The sequence below is a fragment of the Panicum virgatum genome, chromosome 6K, assembly GCF_016808335.1.
Source record: "Panicum virgatum strain AP13 chromosome 6K, P.virgatum_v5, whole genome shotgun sequence".
NCBI classification, from domain to species: Eukaryota; Viridiplantae; Streptophyta; class Magnoliopsida; order Poales; family Poaceae; genus Panicum; species Panicum virgatum.
In genome coordinates this window covers 13,299,072-13,317,607 of record NC_053141.1, presented here as the reverse complement: position 1 = coordinate 13,317,607, position 18,536 = coordinate 13,299,072, and the positions used below count along the sequence as shown (strand labels likewise).

Genomic DNA, 18,536 nt, shown 5'->3' with positions numbered 1-18,536 from the left:
TTCTGTCTCCTTCAGATAATGAATTATCTCACCCGCAGTAGGCCTCTTATGTGGGTCTGTGTCGACACAATGTTGTGCTATTTCAATGCACCTCTTCATTTGTGGGCAGGGTGCATCTATACTGTCATGCCACTGCAAAGTTGAACGACATATACAGCAATGATGAGAGCATGCATATGTTAGTAGGACACATAAAGAAATTTCCAATATACTTATACATGCCATAAAAGAAAAGTGTTTACTGAGAATACTCTACAAAGATCCAATTTATTTTAACTGCTGCTTGGCATATGATTTCGAGACTCTTTAATAAACATATGATAATCCCTCCTTGTTCTCTACTTTTCTTTTTCAATACCAATGCTCCATCTTCCATCAGATCCTACTCGACCCATACTCGACCCATACATATCTGCATTATACTGAAAGATTTCCTACTGTATGTTGAGTTTCTTTTGAATGAAGACAATCAAACAAGGTGTCATGCACACATGATATTTCCTATATATATAATCCCGTTTGAACTAGAAAAATTTGTTGTAGAAAAGAAACACAAATAAGGATTTGTTAAAAATATCCTTACCTTTTCAGGAATACACCCATTATGTCCTGATAATAAATTTATCATGATGACACCCAAACTGAATATATCAGACTTGAATGATATTTGTTGCTTATCAATGAATTCTGGTGCAATGTATCCCCTGCAGGTAATAATATGGTTTGACTCGTTGCACATGAAACTAATTAATTCCATTTCTTTTACTTCAAGAAGCCAGAAAAGATATTGAACTTACAGTGTTCCAAAAAAGTTTTTAGTGACCATGGTGCACTGCTCTTCACTGATGAACCTTGACACACCAAAATCTGTGATTTTTGGCTCCATGTTGACACCAAGAAGCACATTAGCAGGTTTGAGATCCAAATGATTTATGCGTTGTTGATGAATATAGTGCAAACCCTCGCAAATTCCCTGAATTATTTTATAATGCACGTTCCATTCGTATCCATGAGTTTTTTCTGTAGAAGTGAACACTCAAAAGATTAGTGCATTCATTCATGAATGCTCGGAAAACAAATTGTTTATTATGGTGGAAACCTTTAGTGGTCGTAATGTATGGATATACTAAATATACAACTGGATGAATTTAGTTAATTTCTGCTTTATAATGTTTTAGTTGCAGTTGAAGGAATGCTAGTAATATTATGCATGTCAGAGCGCCATAGTTCAAGATCAAAATTATAGGTACATTAGATAATGCAGGGACATGTTCAAATATTCTAACAAATTAATAACTTAGTATTGTGCATAAACCTTAAAATTTAACTAGATCAGGTGCATGGATAGCTGAAAGTATTGTGAGGTTTACTTTTAGTACAAATGGGGAGGAGTAAAGTTGCAGACTTCGTACCTTTAATGTAATGGTGAAGGTTTCCATTAGGTACATACTCAAAACAGAGCAACCTTTTCTGCACCTCAACTATCCTATGTTTTCCTTCTACTTCCATGATTTCACCTTCTGTATCTGCACAGTAGTCTAGAAATCTTACAATATTTCTGTGGTTTACCTTCTTTAGACAGATAGCTTCATCCAAAAATTGCTTATCAGATAAATCCTTCGAATGGAAAAGCTTCTTCACAGCAACCATCCCATTTTGAAGACCACCCTGTTTAACACGCCCTTTTAACATTGACATGAACATTGTCCCCAACTCAGGAAATTGTATGAAAATTAACTATTTTGTAAGGCAATCGTCAAGAATGAATCTTACCAGGTAAACCACACCAAACCCACCATCACCTATCTCTACGGCGAAATTCTTAGTGATATATTTAATAGCTGCATATGATATCTTGATGGGCTCCGCACTTGTATCAGTAAATATGCGCTCTAGGTCTTCGACTTCACTTCTTTGATCACCTATTCCTGTAAGTCACTAAATCCTGTTGAACATGACCATATCCGCAACTTTTTTTTCTTTTCATGAAAGAGTAAATCATATTGTCTCGGTTGCAAAATATATGACTTTTCCAGATGATATAGCTCTAAATTATACAGTTACCAATTACTTGAAAGTAACAGGATCCTTTTGATGTAACCACTCTAAACTGTTTTGTGCATACTAATGGTTGAGTAAGTCGAGGAAGTTTCACAGATGGAGTTCAGAATCTGCACTAACTTGGTAATGTGACCTTATTTTTAATAATAACCGAAGGATGGTTTAAAAAATCCAAAATTGAAAAGAGGAATCTATCCAATTTCAAGAGAATTCAACTGATAAGTGGAAAGAAAACCAAATTGTACATAATAATAATAAATTATGAAGGCACAACCTAACAAATAAAAAAAATCCCCATCTGTGGAGCACAAACAATGAAACAGCATCAGGAAGGAACAAGCTAGAGAAAAACAGCAAGCCGACCAAAATGACCTTGATGTTGCTGCGCCTGCTGTCGTTGTCCTTTTAATCTGCTTCACATCGCCGTGTTCTTCTTTCTCAGATCCAGGGAAAAGTTGCAAAGATGGACTTGACCGAAGGAGAGGGAAGCATGAAGCCGGACTAGAGCGCGCGGGTTGCTCCGGTCTGCCGCGCGCGAGCAAAAGCTGACAAGGAGGGGATGCTCGGCCACGCCGAGGTTTTGGAGGGGGGGACTCCTAGCGGCGGCTCCCCTGGCCGTGCGCCCCTTGTCGCTCGGAGCAGAGGAGAGCCGGAGAGTGAGCCCAGAGGACGGAGGGAGGACCGAGGTGGAGCGGGTCAACGGGCGATTGACATGAGATGGGGGCTATATATATCTTTTGATTAGTATACATGCCGGACAGAATCACCGGCGGCGTCAAAAAAAAAAGGAAAAGAAATAGATGTATCGCCCCAGTCTCAATGAGTGTGAGGACAGTCTCAATGCTAAAAACTAAGTTCAGTAATTTTACTCTACGATGTTAGTTTTTGTGGTTGGACACTACTTAATTTTTTCTTTGCTGCTTGGCGCTCTTGAAATATACATCTTTCCTAATGGACATCTTAGATAGTATAATATTTATTTAAAGAAGAAAAGAAGGAGAAACATTTCTAAATGGCCAAATTACCCGTGGCTCCTAACCCTATCCCGTTCAACCCAGCGCCCAACCCGGCCGCTTCGTTCCCCGGCCCCACTCATCCGATACCCCCACGGCTTCACCCGCCCGACCCCACTCGCTCCATAGCCAGCGCCGCCTCCCTCGAATACACTGCTCGAGCCATCGATCTGCAGCAACAGGAAGCCGCCGCCTCCGTCGAAGCCGTCGTGTCCCAAAAGCCGCCGCTGGAGCCGTTGATCTGCACCAACAGGCCCCAAGAACGCTGCTTCCGGGGAGGGGAGCATGCTGCGGCGCCCGCGAAGAGCGGAGGTGCTCCGCTCAAACTAGAACCACTTGCATACGCCCAGTTTGTTCGTGCGGATTAATCCCACTCAAAGCTGTCTGTGCTCTGTCATGATAAACCTCCAGCTTCGGGTTGCGGGATATATCAGTCCCAACTGGACTGGTGCCCGAACAAGGGTCCGGCTGCTCCTGCAGTGGGTGCATGTCCTACATAACCATGAAAAGCTTGTGGTTGTGGTAGCGGCATATCCATCGCAGCATTCCAAGACCTGCTTCTGGTCATCCTTCCCGACACACTACTCCTACGAGGTGCTTCTGCGGGCTGCAACTCAAAAGTATAACCACGGCTTTTGTACAAATGAAGTCCCGGATTAGGAACCCGGATCTCGTTTACATAGCCGGGAAAGAAAAATATGATAGAGCCATCTGGAGCACTTTTCAGAGTGTGTCCTTGAACCAAATAAGCCAAATCAATTGATGGGCATGGTGTAGTGATAAAAGAAAACTGAGCCCAATTCAACACACCCAAACTTGTGGCAATTCTAGTGACCAAAGAAGTGCACTCAACTGGTCCGAACATTCGAAAATTTCCAAGCCATTGACGAACCATTTCTTGCATAGGGGCAATTTTTATTTTGTTCACCATGGCATAAAGAATACGAAATTCATCCATACTGTCGGTACCCTGTAGCAGGGATACCCACTCTTACTGGGGCAAGGCAGGACCCGCGTAGTTATCCGTAACTGCGCGGAAAGGACGGAGAAGCCAGGCCCCACGGGTCAGGCTCTTCCCTCACCAGGCCAACGGCCCCGAACCTGTTCCCCGCCTGGGGATGGGTCCGGAGACGCCACGTGTCTCTAAGGAAGGGAAGCTCCGGACTGACAGCCGAGGCTTCGGACCCCCGTAGGGGTCCGGGACCTCCTGCGTCCGTCCAGACCCCCCATACCGCGTGGGGGTCCGGAGCCGCCACGTGTTCCGGAGGCGCGGGCTCGTGCGCGAGTCTTCCGCTGGGAGACTCTCCCACCCACCGCATTTAATGCGGATGGTTGAGGCGTGCTCTGTCGCCGCGACACGCGGGACAGCCTTTGTCAGGCCTCACTGTGCACCGCGTATTACCAAGGTGCACAGTGCAGCCGCCTGTGCCGCACCCGCGCAGAGCCCATCTGCATCATTAAATGGATACGACGGCACGGCACTTTTTCATCATGCCGCCTACGCCGCAAGCTACACAGCCTGTTTAGCTACGTGGCAGGCGACGCCACTAGCTACGTCTGGCATCGTCCCGATAAGACAGCGCCTGGACATGATGAGCGAGGGACTCCAGGAGCAGGCAAGGGAATCCAGGAGAGAGATCTCCTTTGCCTGCGACGCCATAATGTATGAACAGTACGTTATTTATATACTACATCGTTGGGCCCACCTGTCGGGGACCCAACAGCCATGTACGCGCCTCCCTTGAGATATAAAAGGGAGGCGCTCGCTGTGCACTACAAGCCCTCCAGACACACAAGCTCTCGCGAACTCTGTCGAGAGAAGGTAATACAACACACAGTGGACGTAGGGTATTACGCTCCGGCGGCCCGAACCACTCTAATCCCGCTGTGTTCATCGTGTTCGTAAGGGAGATCGAACTAGGACTAGCTAACCCCCGAGTACACACCCTCTGGGCTAGGGCGGGTGCCTTCCGCCACCCGGCTGTGGTTTGCAGCACCATGACATTTGGCGCGCCAGGTAGGGGCAGCTTTAACTGGTTGCAGATCATCTCTTCCTCGTCTCGATGGTTCGTGTGGACAATGTGGAGATGACAGAGGGTGTGGCGTCCTCCACACCACACGCCTCTCGCGTTCCTGCTCCAGGGGCAACTGTGCCTATGGAGCAGCCACCATCGGCAGCGGCGCGCGCTGCTCACCGGCAAGAGTCAGGGCGCCCATCAAGGGCCCCCTCACAAGCTGCGAGCGGCGGAGCGCTGGCAGCGGCTAAGGAGTTGCTTCGCAACCCCCCGGCTGAGGCAGCCTCGCCAGACGCCCAGAGGCAGTGGCGGGACGACGTTGACCGTCTCCTCCACCTGGCTCAGGCCTCCCCCAGTTCTGCAAGGACTGGGCAACGACCTCCGCCCGGCAATGTGGTGGTACCTTACCGCCAGCGTCAGGGCGGGGCATCGGCATCCGTGCGCTCCCCCATCATGAGGGGTGCACGAACAGAAGACCTGCGGGCGGAGCTCAACCACCGGCGCGCGGGAGAGGATGCCCGCATCTCCATCGAGAGGGCGCGAGAGCGCCGTCTTAACATTGAGGGCCACAACCTCAACGCCGACTTGGACGTGGTGGCGCCCAAGCCCCCGGTGAACGCCCGGATACAGCCAGGCGCACCGGTGGCTGGGGTGGGCTGTGCTGCACTGGCGGAGCACCTCCGCGCCGTGGCATGGCCGTCCAAGTTCCGCCCGCACCTGCCGAAGAAGTACGACGGTACCACTAACCCGTCGGAATTCCTGCAGGTGTACGTTACCGCCATCACAGCGGCTGGTGGTAATGGCGCCGTCATGGCGAGCTACTTTCATGTAGCCTTGTCTGGGCCAGCCCGGACCTGGCTCATGAACCTCACACCTGGGACGATCCAGTCCTGGGAGGAGCTCTGTGCGAGGTTCATAGCGAACTTCGCCAGCGCATACCAGCAGCATGGTATGGAGGCACACCTTCACGCCGTGAGGCAAAGACCCGGAGAGACGCTCCGGGCCTTCATCTCGCGCTTCACCAAGGTATGGGGTACTATTCTTCGTATCTCCGATGCATCTATTATCACTACCTTCCGCCAGGGGGTGCGTGACGAGAAGATGCTCGAGAAGCTGGCGACGCACGAGGTGGAAAGCGTTACTACGCTTTTCACCCTGGCAGACAAGTGTGCCAGGGCCGCTGAGGGCCGTGCATGGCACTCAGCCCCCCAAGACGGAGACACCAAAGCTGGTGGCTCCGGTGCTACCGCCCAGGGCGGTGGCAAGAAGAAGAAGAACAAGAACTGGAGCCGTGGGGAACCGCATTCTAGCGGACCATCGTTGCAGCAACAGCGCCAGCAGTGGCTGGGGGCCAGAATGCACATGGCAAACGCCCTCGCCCGCAAGGTGGGAGCGGAGGTTCATGCCCAGTGCATCCCACCGCTCGCCACAGCGCCGCTGACTGCCGCGAGATCCAGAAGCTCGCGAAGCGGGTCAGTGGGCGGCGTGAGCAGTCCTCCAAGGACGGATCACCCCCTCCTCGCCAGCGGCCTGGCTAGGAGAAGGCCTCCGACAGCGGAGCCGCTGCAGGGGAGAAGGAGCTGGGGTACCAGTCCCCCGCTCGGGAGCTGAAGGGCGTCTACCACGATGACGACTCCGATTTCGACAACGGCGACCGCCGCAAGAAGCTGTACGTAATGTACGGCGGGAGCTGGGAGCTTGTCTCCCGGCGGGACGTGAAGACCCTTCGCCGAGAGGTCCTTTCGGTGAAGCCGGGGGTCCCGAAGGCGGCGCCTCACCAGAGGTGGATGAACACCACCATCTCTTTTGGGCCATCCGACTGCCCGGAGAATATGGCCGGAGCTGGTGTACTACCCCTAGTCACCGCTCCTGTCATATCCAACGTGAGGCTCTACCACGTGCTGATCGACGGTGGGGCTGGCCTCAACGTCATCAGCTATGCAGCATTCAAGCAGCTGCAGATCCCGGAGTCCAAGCTGACTCCCTCTCGCCCATTCTCTGGAGTGGGCCCACATCCGGTGTTCCCTCTGGGGAGCATCACATTGCCGGTCACGTTCGGGACCGAGGAGAACTTCCGCACAGAGAGCGTTCTGTTCGATGTTGCGGAGGTGAACCTCCCGTTCAACGCCATCATTGGTCGACCGGCACTCTACCGCTTCATGGCCATTGCTCATTACGGGTATTTGGTCTTGAAGATGCCTTCCCCTGCTGGAGTCCTCACCGTGCAGGGCGACCGCACCGCTGCCGTCGCTGCAGTTGAGAGACTGCATGCTCTGGCGGCAGAGGTTGCACGTTCCGAGGAGGATCCATCCACCACGCAACCCAGGGTGCCTGCAAAGGCTCCCAAGGTCCAACCGTCCGATCCGGACCATGTTCCCGTGAAGACGGTGCAGATTGGAGCGGACTCCGCCAGGACCACCCGCATTGCGGGGAACCTGGAGGAGAAATAGGAAGACGCGCTCATCGCTTTCCTCCGGGCAAATGTCGACGTGTTCGCCTGGGAACCGTCACAGATGCCCGGGATCCCCAGGGAAGTGATCGAGCACAATCTGAGGATCTACCCCGACGCCACGCCAGTGCGCCAAAAGCCTCGGAAGCAGTCCGTGGAGCGGCAGAACTTCATCCGCGAAGAAGTCCGCAAGCTCCTTCACGCTGGCTTCATCGAGAAGGTCCACTACCCCGAGTGGTTGGCCAATCCGGTCGTCGTCCCAAAGGCCAACGGGAAGCTTCGGATGTGCATCGACTACACCAGCCTCAACAAGGCATGTCCTAGAGACCCCTATCCTCTTCCACGTATCGATCAGATCGTGGACTCCACCTCCGGGTGTGACCTTTTGTCTTTCCTAGATGCATACTCTGGTTTCCACCAGATTCAGATGTCTAGAGGGGATAGGAAGCATACTGCCTTTGTAACCGTAGATGGGCTTTATTGCTACATTGTCATGCCATATGGTCTAAGAAATGCCTTACCCACGTTTGTACGAGCTATGAACAAAACCTTCTGTAATCTAATTAGAGACATTGTTGAGGTTTATGTCGATGACATTGTGGTCAAGACTAAGGTAGGGTCAACACTAGTGGAGGACCTATCCCTCGTCTTCGACCGGCTCCGCGCCACGCGCACGAAGCTGAACCCCGAGAAGTGCATCTTCGGCATCTCAGCAGGGAAGCTGCTGGGTTTCCTGGTCTCACATCGAGGCATCGAGGCAAACCCAGCCAAGATCAAGGCGATCGAAGTGATGAGGCCTCCTGGCTGCATCAAGGACGTCCAGAAGCTTACTGGATCTCTCGCTGCTCTTAGTCGCTTCATATCGAGGCTGGCTGAGAGGGCCCTTCCCTTCTTTAAGCTATTAAGGAGGTCCGGTCCATTTTCTTGGACCGAAGAGGCTGAATAGGCATTCCAGGAACTGAAGCAGCACCTCACCTCGCTGCCAGTATTGGTGGCTCCAGAGCCCGGTGAGCCGTTGTTTCTGTATCTTGCTGCGTCTGCGGAGGCAGTCAGCATGGTGCTGGTCGCCGAAAGGACGGAGCAAGCTCGCCAGGGGAACACCAGGGTCTCCCCAGCCAAGGATGGTGAGCCGGACCCCGGACACGGGGGCTCGTCAGCCTCACCCCAGCTTGAAGGTCCAGACCCCGCACAGGCGGGTCCGGAGGAGCCTCGTCCCAGTGGGAACCCAGGACCGATGGGGGCCCAAGGACCTGATGTGGTGGATAAGGGCGAGCCGGACCTGGTAACTAGGGTCCGGACCGTCCAAAAGCCAGTTTACTACGTCAGCGAAGTCCTCCACGAGGCGAAGGTCAGGTATCGTGAGACGCATAAGCTTATCTATGCGATACTTATTGCGTCCAGGAAACTGCGCCACTACTTTCAGGCACACCGAGTTGTCGTAGTGACCTCTTACCCGCTAAGAGCGATCCTGCACAACTCCAACGCCACAGGCAATATCGCCAAGTGGGCGGCAGAGCTGGCTGAGTTCCAACTGGACTTCCAGCCTCGCCATGCAGTCAAGAGCTAGATCCTGGCTGATTTCATAGCAGAGTGGACTCCTTCCCCAAGCAATTCTGGGGTCCAGACATCAACGCCGGACCCCCGGAGCTGGAAATCAGGACACCAATCTTCACCGAGCCCCACTGGACACTCTTCTTCGACGGGTCCGCCCGCGAGAAGTGGGCCGGAGCTGGTGTGGTCCTCATCGACCCAACCGGGGATCAGCTGAAGTACATGGTGCACCTTGAGTTCGAGGCCACCAACAACATGGCGGAGTACGAAGCTCTGATTTTTGACCTGACGCAAGCCCTCTCATTGGGGGTCCGGCAGCTTCTGGTGAAGGGGGATTCCCTGCTAATCATCAAGCAGGTCCGAGGTGATTGCAGCTGCAACAATCCCCAGCTCGCGGCATACCTCATGCACGTGAGGAAGCTCGAGAAGGACTTCGACGCCTTGGAACTGCAACATGTTCCCCGCGAACTCAACTCAGCAGCAGATGATCTCTCCGCAAGAGCATCTACCTAGGCATCCGTGCCCGAGGGCGTCTTCGAAAGACGGCTGCTGAGACCTACCGCCCGGCCTGCCGAACTGGGTGAAGGGGATCAGGCTAGCACCTCGAAGCTAGCAATCCCGGCAGCATCCCACCTGTGGTGCCAAACCTGGGCTGTGTGCTCTGTTGAGGATCCTGGTGACCTCGTAGAGCCACTCCCACCTGCTCAGGAAGCTCCCGGTGCATGGATCTCCGAGATCAGGGGCTACCTGAAAGATAACATCCTCCCTAATGACGATGTGTCCGCTGAGCGCATAGTCCGATTGGCTAAACGCTACGCGGTGGTAGAAGGGGATCTCTACCGCCGTGGCGCCAATGGTGTCCTCATGTGGTGCATTTCCCAGGGAGAGGGCCGCGAGTTGCTCGCGGAGATCCATGGAGGCGAGTGTGGAAGTCATTCCTCATCTCGCACGCTTGTTGGCAAGGCCTTTCGGCATGGCTTCTACTGGCCAACAGCACTCCAGGATGCGGCTGAGCTGGTGAAGTCCTGCAAAGCATGCCAATTCCATGCAAAGCAAATACACACACCGGCTCAAGCTCTGCAGATGATTTCGCCCTCATGGCCATTCGCTGTGTGGGGTGTGGATATCCTGGGGCCATTCCCCCGGGCCGTCGGTGGGTACCGGTTCCTCTACGTCGCCATCGACAAGTTCACAAAGTGGCCGGAGGTTACCCCTGTGGTGAATATCACAAAGAAATCAGCAGTCGCATTCCTCAAGTCCATTGTGTGCAGATTTGGCGTCCCAAACCGCATCATCGCGGACAACGGGACCCAATTCAAAAGCAGACTCTTCCAAGAGTACTGCGAGGACATCGGCATCTAGCTATGCTTTGCGTCCGTGGCACATCCCCGCAGCAATGGGCAGGTTGAGAGAGCGAATGCAGAGATCCTCAGGGGACTCAAGACCCGCACCTACAACTGCTTGAAGAAGCATGGTGCCAAATGGGTTGACGAGCTTCCGTGCATACTATGGGGCAACCGGACGACACCCAACCGAGCCACCGGGGAGACTCCATTCTTCCTGGTCTACGGGGCTGAAGCATGCCTTCCCCCAGAAATTCACCTAGGCTCACCACGGGTCCAGACTTTTGACGAATCCATGCAGGAGCAGCTGCGGTGTGACGACATGGACTTCGTTGACGAACGAAGATGGCGGGCAGCAATCCGAAACGCACGCTACAACCAGGCGCTCCGGCGCTATCACCAACGGTTCGTGCACAGTAGGGAGCTCCGGGCTGGCGACCTCGTCCTCAGACGGATCCTGAACCGAGCAGGGCTCCACAAACTTTCCCCCAGCTAGGAGGAGCCCTTCAAGGTCACAGAGGTATGCCAGCCCGGATGTGTTCGCCTCGCCACAGAAGATGGAGTGCCGCTGCCCAACCCATGGAACATAGAGCACCTGCGTAAGTTTTACACCTAGGCAGAGTAGGGAAATAAACTTTTCCTTTGTAATAAGATAGAGTTAGCGTGCGGCCCAGAGCGGTTGGGGGCCACCCTCGTAAACCCGACCTCTGGCATCCATCGCACCGTCGGCTAACGCGCGGCTCAGAGCGGTAGAGGTCCGACCTCGTAAACCCGGCATCTGGCATCCATCGCGCAAGCCATGTACATCAAGATTGCAAAAGAAAGATTTCCTCCTAGTTCTGTCTTTGTGTCAAAGTTAATTTTCGCATTTCGATTCTTGAAGATTTCGCTTTTCTAACCCCCGCGGGGACCTCTACTCTTGTTGCTACAACTAAGATCTGCATTGAGCTGCTGGACTGCCGTACAGATCCAGACCCTCTTGCTGCTGGAGAGGGGTCTGGACCCCTAGGGACCTACTCTGGAGAGCGGGTGCTTGTTTCTTGGGGTGGTTCGGAGCCCTGTGTAGCTGCTTAGCTGGTTCCCTACCCAAAAGCCTACACACTCCACCACCCTGTAACGAGTGCTCCAGTACCTGGAGCCAGGTAATTAGGGGCCCGGACCTCCTTCCAACTCAAGAGTTGGCTTCCTAAGTCCTACACGACATGTCTAGCCCTATATCTCAAAGGATCGAGTACAACAAAGTGACCTCACCCACTGCTGCGAAGGGTCTGGGACGATGAAGCCAGGTCCGGAAAGTTCGTGCTGTTCCTGGAGTGGTTCGGAGCCCTGTATAGCGCCTTAGCCTGGTTCTGTACCCTAAGCCTATGCACTCCACCACCCGGTAACAAGTACTGAGCTACCTGGACCTGTGCAACTAGAGCCCCGGACCTGGTACCAGCCTGGGACCGGTCCAGGATGAGTCCCGCGGGCCTGCTACTAAGCTGTAACTTTGAAGTGGTACACAGGCCAAACCTTGAATGGTGGTAGCCAGTCTCAACCATTGAGCCTACCTACCAGGGGGTCCTGGCATCCGCTTTAAAGTTTCATGCAGATCAAGGTCCAGTCTCGGTGGTAGACAGGCTCAAAAACAACTGAGACTATCTCCCAGGGGGCCGGGGCATTCGCTTTATGCTACGACATCTGCATACGTCAAGCAGCTAAGTCGCAGTATCATTTCTAGCATGCGAGCAAGTTGATTCTTCTCTGTAGATTTTTTTGCTACGCAGGGAAAGGCATAAAACACTCGCTCAGTCTGCAAACTATGCGGCACCTATGCCCAAGGAGGTCCGAAGCATCTTCTTCAGCTCAGGTGGCAGACAGGTCCAATCAACTAAACCTATCTGCCAGGGCGCCAGGGCGGCGGGGTGCTGCATACCGCAAATCAACAACTGACAAACAGCTAAGTTGAAGTTTCTTCTATTTCAAAAATTTCAACTAATACAATGTTTGCTACATAATGCAAAAGATACAAAGATACAATCCCCAGCTCAAGGGTCTGCAGGCTCCCGCTTGAAGTAGGCGGCGACGAAGTCGACGACCTCTCGCACGCTGTCCCGAGCGGCGGCCTCCGTCTCCGCTGCAGGACCATCGACCACGGGCGTCAGCGAGATGGCCGGGTCGTGGCTCCGGAGGCAGGTCAGGATGTGCTCCGCCACCATCCGGATCATCTCGCGACCCTCGGCTTCGAGCTGACCAGCAAGGACCGGCTCCAGACGACGGAGTCTATCCGAAGCAGAACTCAGCACTGGGAGGGCGTCAGCTATCGAAGCGGGCGGCTCCGCCACCTGGATTGGGTTCATTCCAAATGGCACCAGTGCTAGGCTCACTTCGGCCGCCCAGTCGGCAATCTGAGGGGCCCCCACGCACTGATCCTCCTGGTGCTTCCGGACCGCCTCCTGTACCGCCTCTTGCACCCGGGTGTCCAGGGCCGCCTTGGCCACCTCCACCTGGCGGGACCTCTCCTCGAGCTCGCGGGACTCCTCCTCAAGCTCGGCCTTCCTCTTCTCCGACCACTCTTTCAGCTTCTTGAGGGAGTCCCGCTGATGCCCGAGTTCCTTCTCTATACCGGTGGCGTGGGCCTCCCGCTTATAGAGGGACTTCCGGTCCTCCTCTAGCTCCGCCTCGGCAACAGTCAGCTTGCCTGCTCTCTCCTGCAGTTGCTCGCGCAATCCCTGCAGAGTCACAGAGAAGACGTCAAGCTCCTGCCCCCAGACCTCGAGACCCTGGCTGCGAGTCTCCAGCTCGGTCTGCTGGGCCGCGAGGCAAGTCTCGAGGTCGGACTGCTGAGCCGCGAAGGCAACAACCTCCAGGGCGAAATCCTTCTCCCGCTGTGCCAGGGTTTTCTCTCGGTTCGACACTGTGAACTCCTGGTCAAACACCTTCTTAAGGTTGGCTCGGTAGGCCTCTTGGTCCGCCTTGAGCTTCGACCGGGCTTCCGCAGCGTGGGAGGCTTCAGCTTTCGTGTGCGCTTCCAGGCGGGTGTGCCAGTCGGCGAGGCGCTGGCGCTCGCTCTCCAGAGCAGACCACTCCCGCCGGAAGGCTGCCTCGGCGGAGGAGGTTGCCTCCTCGATCGACCGCCGGACCTGAAACAGCACCTGGGGAAGGGGAGTTACTTCCTCCTCCGGGAGTTGGAGCTGCAGAAGCCGCCTGCCAAAGACCACCTCCAACTCCTCCTCTGCAACAGGACCGGAGCTGGAGGTGGGGGCTTCCGCTACAGCACTTGTCACCGGCACCTCCGCCGCCGCCGCATCAGGAGCGGCTGCGCTCAGCACCGGCGCCTCCGCCGCCGCAGTGTCGGGTGCGGCTGCCCCCAGCACCGGCGCCTCCGCCGCCGCCGCGTCGGGAGCGGCTGCGCCCAGCACCGGCGCCTCCGCAGCCACAGTGTCGGGGGCGGCAGCGCCCAGAGCCGGCATCTCAGCCGCCGCAGCGTCGGGTGCGGCAGCGCCCGGCACTGGCGCCTCTACCACCGCCACGTCGGGTGCGGCTGCGCCCAGCACCGGCGCCTCCGCCGCTGCTGCGTCTGCTGCGCCCGCTACAGGTGCCCCCGCCGCCGCAGCGTTGTGTGCTGCTGAGTCTGGTAATGACGCGCCTGTCAGCATCACATCGCGCATCACCGGGCTTGCAGAGGTCGCTGTACCTGAGGATTTTGCACCCGCCGTCGCCGCTGCTGTCGCCGCCGAGGCCGCAGCCGCCTGGGCACCAGCCGACGAGCCGGCGATGATGGAAGAACTGCTGGGGCGAGGAGCCCTGGCAACAAAGCGGAGAAGCCTTCAGCAAAAAGCAGGGCACCTGGCACAGGGGAAGAAAGCAGAATAACACTAACCCGGAGGTGCCGGGTACCCAACGTCCTCGGAGGCCCGGCCTCCGCTCCTCCTGCTGCTGCTCCCGCAGCTGCGATGCAGGCGCAACTCGGGCTTGCTCCTGATGCTGCTGCTGTTCCCGTGGCTGCGGCGCGGGCACAACCCGGGGTTGCACCTGTTGCTACTGCCGCTGTTGCTGCTGGCGGGAGGAATCTCTCGGCGGCGATGGTGGCGGCGCAGTCGCCCCGGAGGACCCGCGAGGGCCGGCGGCCCGGGAGCTACCCTGGCCCGCGCCCTCAGAGGTCCTCTGACGCTTCGTGGCGGGCTCCGAGACCAGGGTCCCGTCGCCCCTGAGTAGCCTGCGCCGGCCTGCATCCCCCGACGATGCACCGGAGCTGCTCTGTACCCGGCTGGAACCGGCTGTAGCGGCGCTACTGGCCACGGCCTGCTTTCCCTTCGTGGTGGCGCCGGAACCCGCGGTGCTCTGTGTACCTTGGTTCCCTGATGCGCCAGGGATCCGGAGCCCACGATTCGGATCGCGGAGTCCTCGCAGAGGGGGACAATACCCTGAGGAAGGATCAGGTTCTCCGGGATGAATGCATCTCCCGTCACGGCCCGCACTAGGACCTCCAAGGCTTCCTGGGTCAGGTCGCTCCCCTCTCCGCGGTGGGTCCTGCTGCAGTCGTTGTGGCCGGTGAAGCTCCAAGCGGGGCGCGGGCGCTACTTCAGGGGGGCGATCCGGCGCTTCAGGAAGTCTCCGAGCACGTGCCACGTGGTGAGGCCGCTCTCCGCCAGCGACCTGATCTTGCCCAACACGGAGTCAAATTCCGGCTGCAGGGACGGCTTGGCCCTCCAGGATCCACGGTCAGTGGCAGGTCCCTCGGTCGGCAGGGCGAGGCGCTCGTTGGCTTCGGTGATGGCGATCACCCAATCCCTGCGCCACTCCTCCCACTTCCCGCCAGTAAGGCCGGGAATGTAAGGAGTCGGCAGGTCACTCCTTATCTGGAAATAGTACCCCCCCCCACTTCGTCCTTGCTCCTTCCGGACCTCACCAAGACGAAGAAGTAGCGGAAGAGGATGACGCAGGGCCGCACTCCCGCGAACATCTCGCACAAATGCGCGAAGATGGATGTCAGGAGGAGGGAGTGGGGCGTCAGGTGCTGAAGTTGGAGGCCGAAGTCTTCCAGCAGCAGTAGCAGGAACGAAGAAATTGGCAGCCCCACGCCGGTGGAGATGTGCGAGGTGAATAGCACAAACTCCCCGAAGCGGAGGTTGCCAATGGGAACTGAACCTGCTCGGACCCCCCAGCCGGTCTCCTGAGCACTCCACCCAAGCAGGCGGCGCACCGTGTTCAGCTCCTCCTCGGACTGGAAACGGCGGGGATGAGAAAGGGATGCCATCTCTCTGTGGAGGTGAGGAGCAGCCTGCGTGGGGGTGAAAGGCACAGGAAAAGCTCGAAGGCAAAGGGGCGCAAAGGTTGGAAGGAAGAAGGCGAATGCGGGAAAGTAACCGCGATATGCGGTTCACCCCATTATAAAAGCCTGACTCAACCGGCGCACCCCGAAGCCGTCGCTGGAACCCAAGCGACGCCCGCACCTGGTGTTAACCACCGGCCCATGACAAGGGGGCCCAGGCCCATCTGTCAGGGAGAGCGGATAACCAACAAAGGTGTGAAAAGGCGGGATCTGAACCGTCGCCCACGCGCGAAGCGAGGCGGAAGCTGAGCTGGCGTGCGCGTATTAAGCGCTGGCATGGCCGAGCTTTTCGGGAACTGCGCCGGTGGTAAATGATCCGTTTACTCCGGCCGCAACAATGCCGAGCGTCGCGCGCGTGACTAGGTGAACCACTGTGCGTGGGGGCCGTGAGTCAGTAAGCCGTTGCGATGTGATGAGGCAGGAAACAACCCGATGGATGGTCAAAGCCGGTCAAGACCCCTGCAGTAAGAAGCTTCAAGCTATGCAGAGCCAAATCGCAGTAGTGGCCCCACCTGCGGGTTCGTACCTCCCCAAGGTGGGCCCGGGGGCCACTGTCGGTACCCTGTAGCAGGGATACCCACTCTTACTGGGGCAAGACAGGACCCGCGTAGTTATCCGTAATTGCGCGGAAAGGACGGAGAAGCCAGGCCCCACGGGTCAGGCTCTTCCCTCACCAGGCCAACGGCCCCGGACCCGTTCCCCGCCTGGGGATGGGTCCGGAGACGCCACGTGTCTCTAAGGAAGGGAAGCTCCGGGCTGACAGCCGAGGCTTCGGACCCCCGTAGGGGTCCGGGACCTCCTGCGTCCGTCCGGACCCCCCTTACCGCGTGGGGGTCCGGAGCCGCCACGTGTTCCGAAGGCGCGGGCTCGTGCGCGAGTCTTCCGCTGGGAGACTCTCCCACCCACCGCATTTAATGTGGATGGTTGAGGCGTGCTCTGTCGCCGCGGCACAGCCTTTGTCAGGCCTCACTGTGCACCGCGTATTACCAAGGTGCACAGTGCAGCCGCCTGTGCCGTACCCGCGCAGAGCCCGTCTACAGCATTAAATGGATACGACGGCACGACACTTTTCCATCATGCCGCCTACGCCGCAAGCTACACAGCCTGTTTAGCTACGTGGCAGGCGACGCCACTAGCTACGTCTGGCATCGTCCCGACAAGACAGCGCCTGGACATGATGAGCGAGGGACTCCAGGAGCAGGCAAGGGAATCCAGGAGAGAGATCTCCTTTGCCTGCGACGCCATAATGTATGAACAGTACGCTATTTATATACTACATCGTTGGGCCCACCTGTCGGGGACCCAACAGCCATGTACGCGCCTCCCTTGAGATATAAAAGGGAGGCGCTCGCTGTGCACTACAAGCTCTCCAGACACACAAGCTCTCGCGAACTCTGTCGAGAGAAGCTAATACAACACACAGTGGACGTAGGGTATTACGCTCCGGTGGCCCGAACCACTCTAATCCCGCTGTGTTCATCGTGTTCGTGAGGGAGATCGAACTAGGACTAGCTAACCCCCGAGTACACACCCTCTGGGCTAGGGCGGGTGCCTTCCGCCACCCGGCCGTGGTTTGCAGCACCACGACACATACGAACGGTCCAGACATCATCTCTAGGAAAACATGTGAGAGCAACCCATTTATGCATCGAACGTAAAGTTGGATGCTGAATATCATTACAATGGGGTTGCGTGTATGTGTTTAACCCAGAGATGGTGTGCCAAAAACTTTCTCGGTGATAACCCTTAGTCGCGTGCTCAACCTCAAGACTACACTTTTGGTGAAAACCCAAAACAGTGCTCAACTCTTTCCAAGACAAAGAAAATTCCTCCCCGAAGAATCGGAATGAAATCCCATTGTTTGTTTCCACAAGAGTGCAGAGGAACTGAATGGTCAAATCTCTTGAACCCAACTCAGAAATTTCAGCAAATGAAGACCAACCCACGGTTTTCCAAACACTCGCAAATTTAGCTTTCATACATGTCTTTCCCAGCAGGTCATCATCGAACTCCCATGTATGCCCAAAGGTCCGAGCCTTCTGGATGTTGTAGGCTTGGAGTTCTCGCTCCCCTCGAATATCGAGGTGAGAGTCATCAGGCGCCTCCTCTTCTTCTTGTTGTGCTAGCTGCTCTTCTGGCGCTTGGGACTCTGCCTGCTCATCTTGATGAATGTAGCTCGGCGTCGGGGTGGACGAACGATGCGAGCTTGATCGGCTTGAGCCCGACCCGGTCACCTTCTTAAGTGCTCCCGACATCTTCCTTCTGATGTTCCTAAAAGACATTGCAGCAAACAAACAAGCAGACACTCGAAAGGATTATGTGAGAGTTAGTGAAAACCAAGTCAGCTGTCCAAAGAGTTAGTAGTCCTTGTGGGGCATGGTTGCCTCTCACAAAAATCATTCTTGTGGGTGATAACACTCCACAAAACCGTTCTTGTGGGCGATAACGCACCACAAAACCGTTCTTGTGGGGTAGTGGTACCACCACAAACACGTTCTTGCAAAGAAAAGAAGGTAAACACGAAATGCAAATGAGGATGCAAAAGAGGGAAATCTTTTTCTTCTTTTTCTTATGAACTTGGAGAGAAACAAGAGCAAAGAGAGCAAAGGAAGGAAGAACACAAAGTGGGACTGGTGGAACTCGGGCAAGGGGAGTGCCATGGGCTCCCTATGCACCGGGTTAAATAGAGGGGTGCCACCCCTGACTCCGCCGACCAAGGGGTCGGCCGGCCTGTAGCTGGCCCCAATTTCTCCCTCCTTTTTTCAGTGATCCATAATGACTGCCACATGG

The 18,536-nt window shown here is 55.7% G+C and overlaps 1 protein-coding gene across 1 annotated transcript in view; it reads right to left on the bottom strand.

Annotated features, from left to right (window-relative positions):
- Positions 1 to 2,778, bottom strand: part of LOC120711821 — a 69,388-nt gene extending 66,610 nt beyond the window's left edge. Inside the window, exons 1-5 of the mRNA XM_039997478.1 lie at positions 2,434 to 2,778; positions 1,774 to 1,928; positions 1,413 to 1,668; positions 798 to 1,020; positions 584 to 704 (exon numbers count right to left, since the gene is read on the bottom strand). Of these exons, the coding sequence (XP_039853412.1) occupies positions 584 to 704; positions 798 to 1,020; positions 1,413 to 1,650 (582 nt within the window). The 5' untranslated portion in view covers positions 1,651 to 1,668; positions 1,774 to 1,928; positions 2,434 to 2,778. The remainder of the gene's footprint in view (positions 1 to 583; positions 705 to 797; positions 1,021 to 1,412; positions 1,669 to 1,773; positions 1,929 to 2,433) is intronic.
- Between the last annotated feature and the right edge of the window lie 15,758 nt (positions 2,779 to 18,536).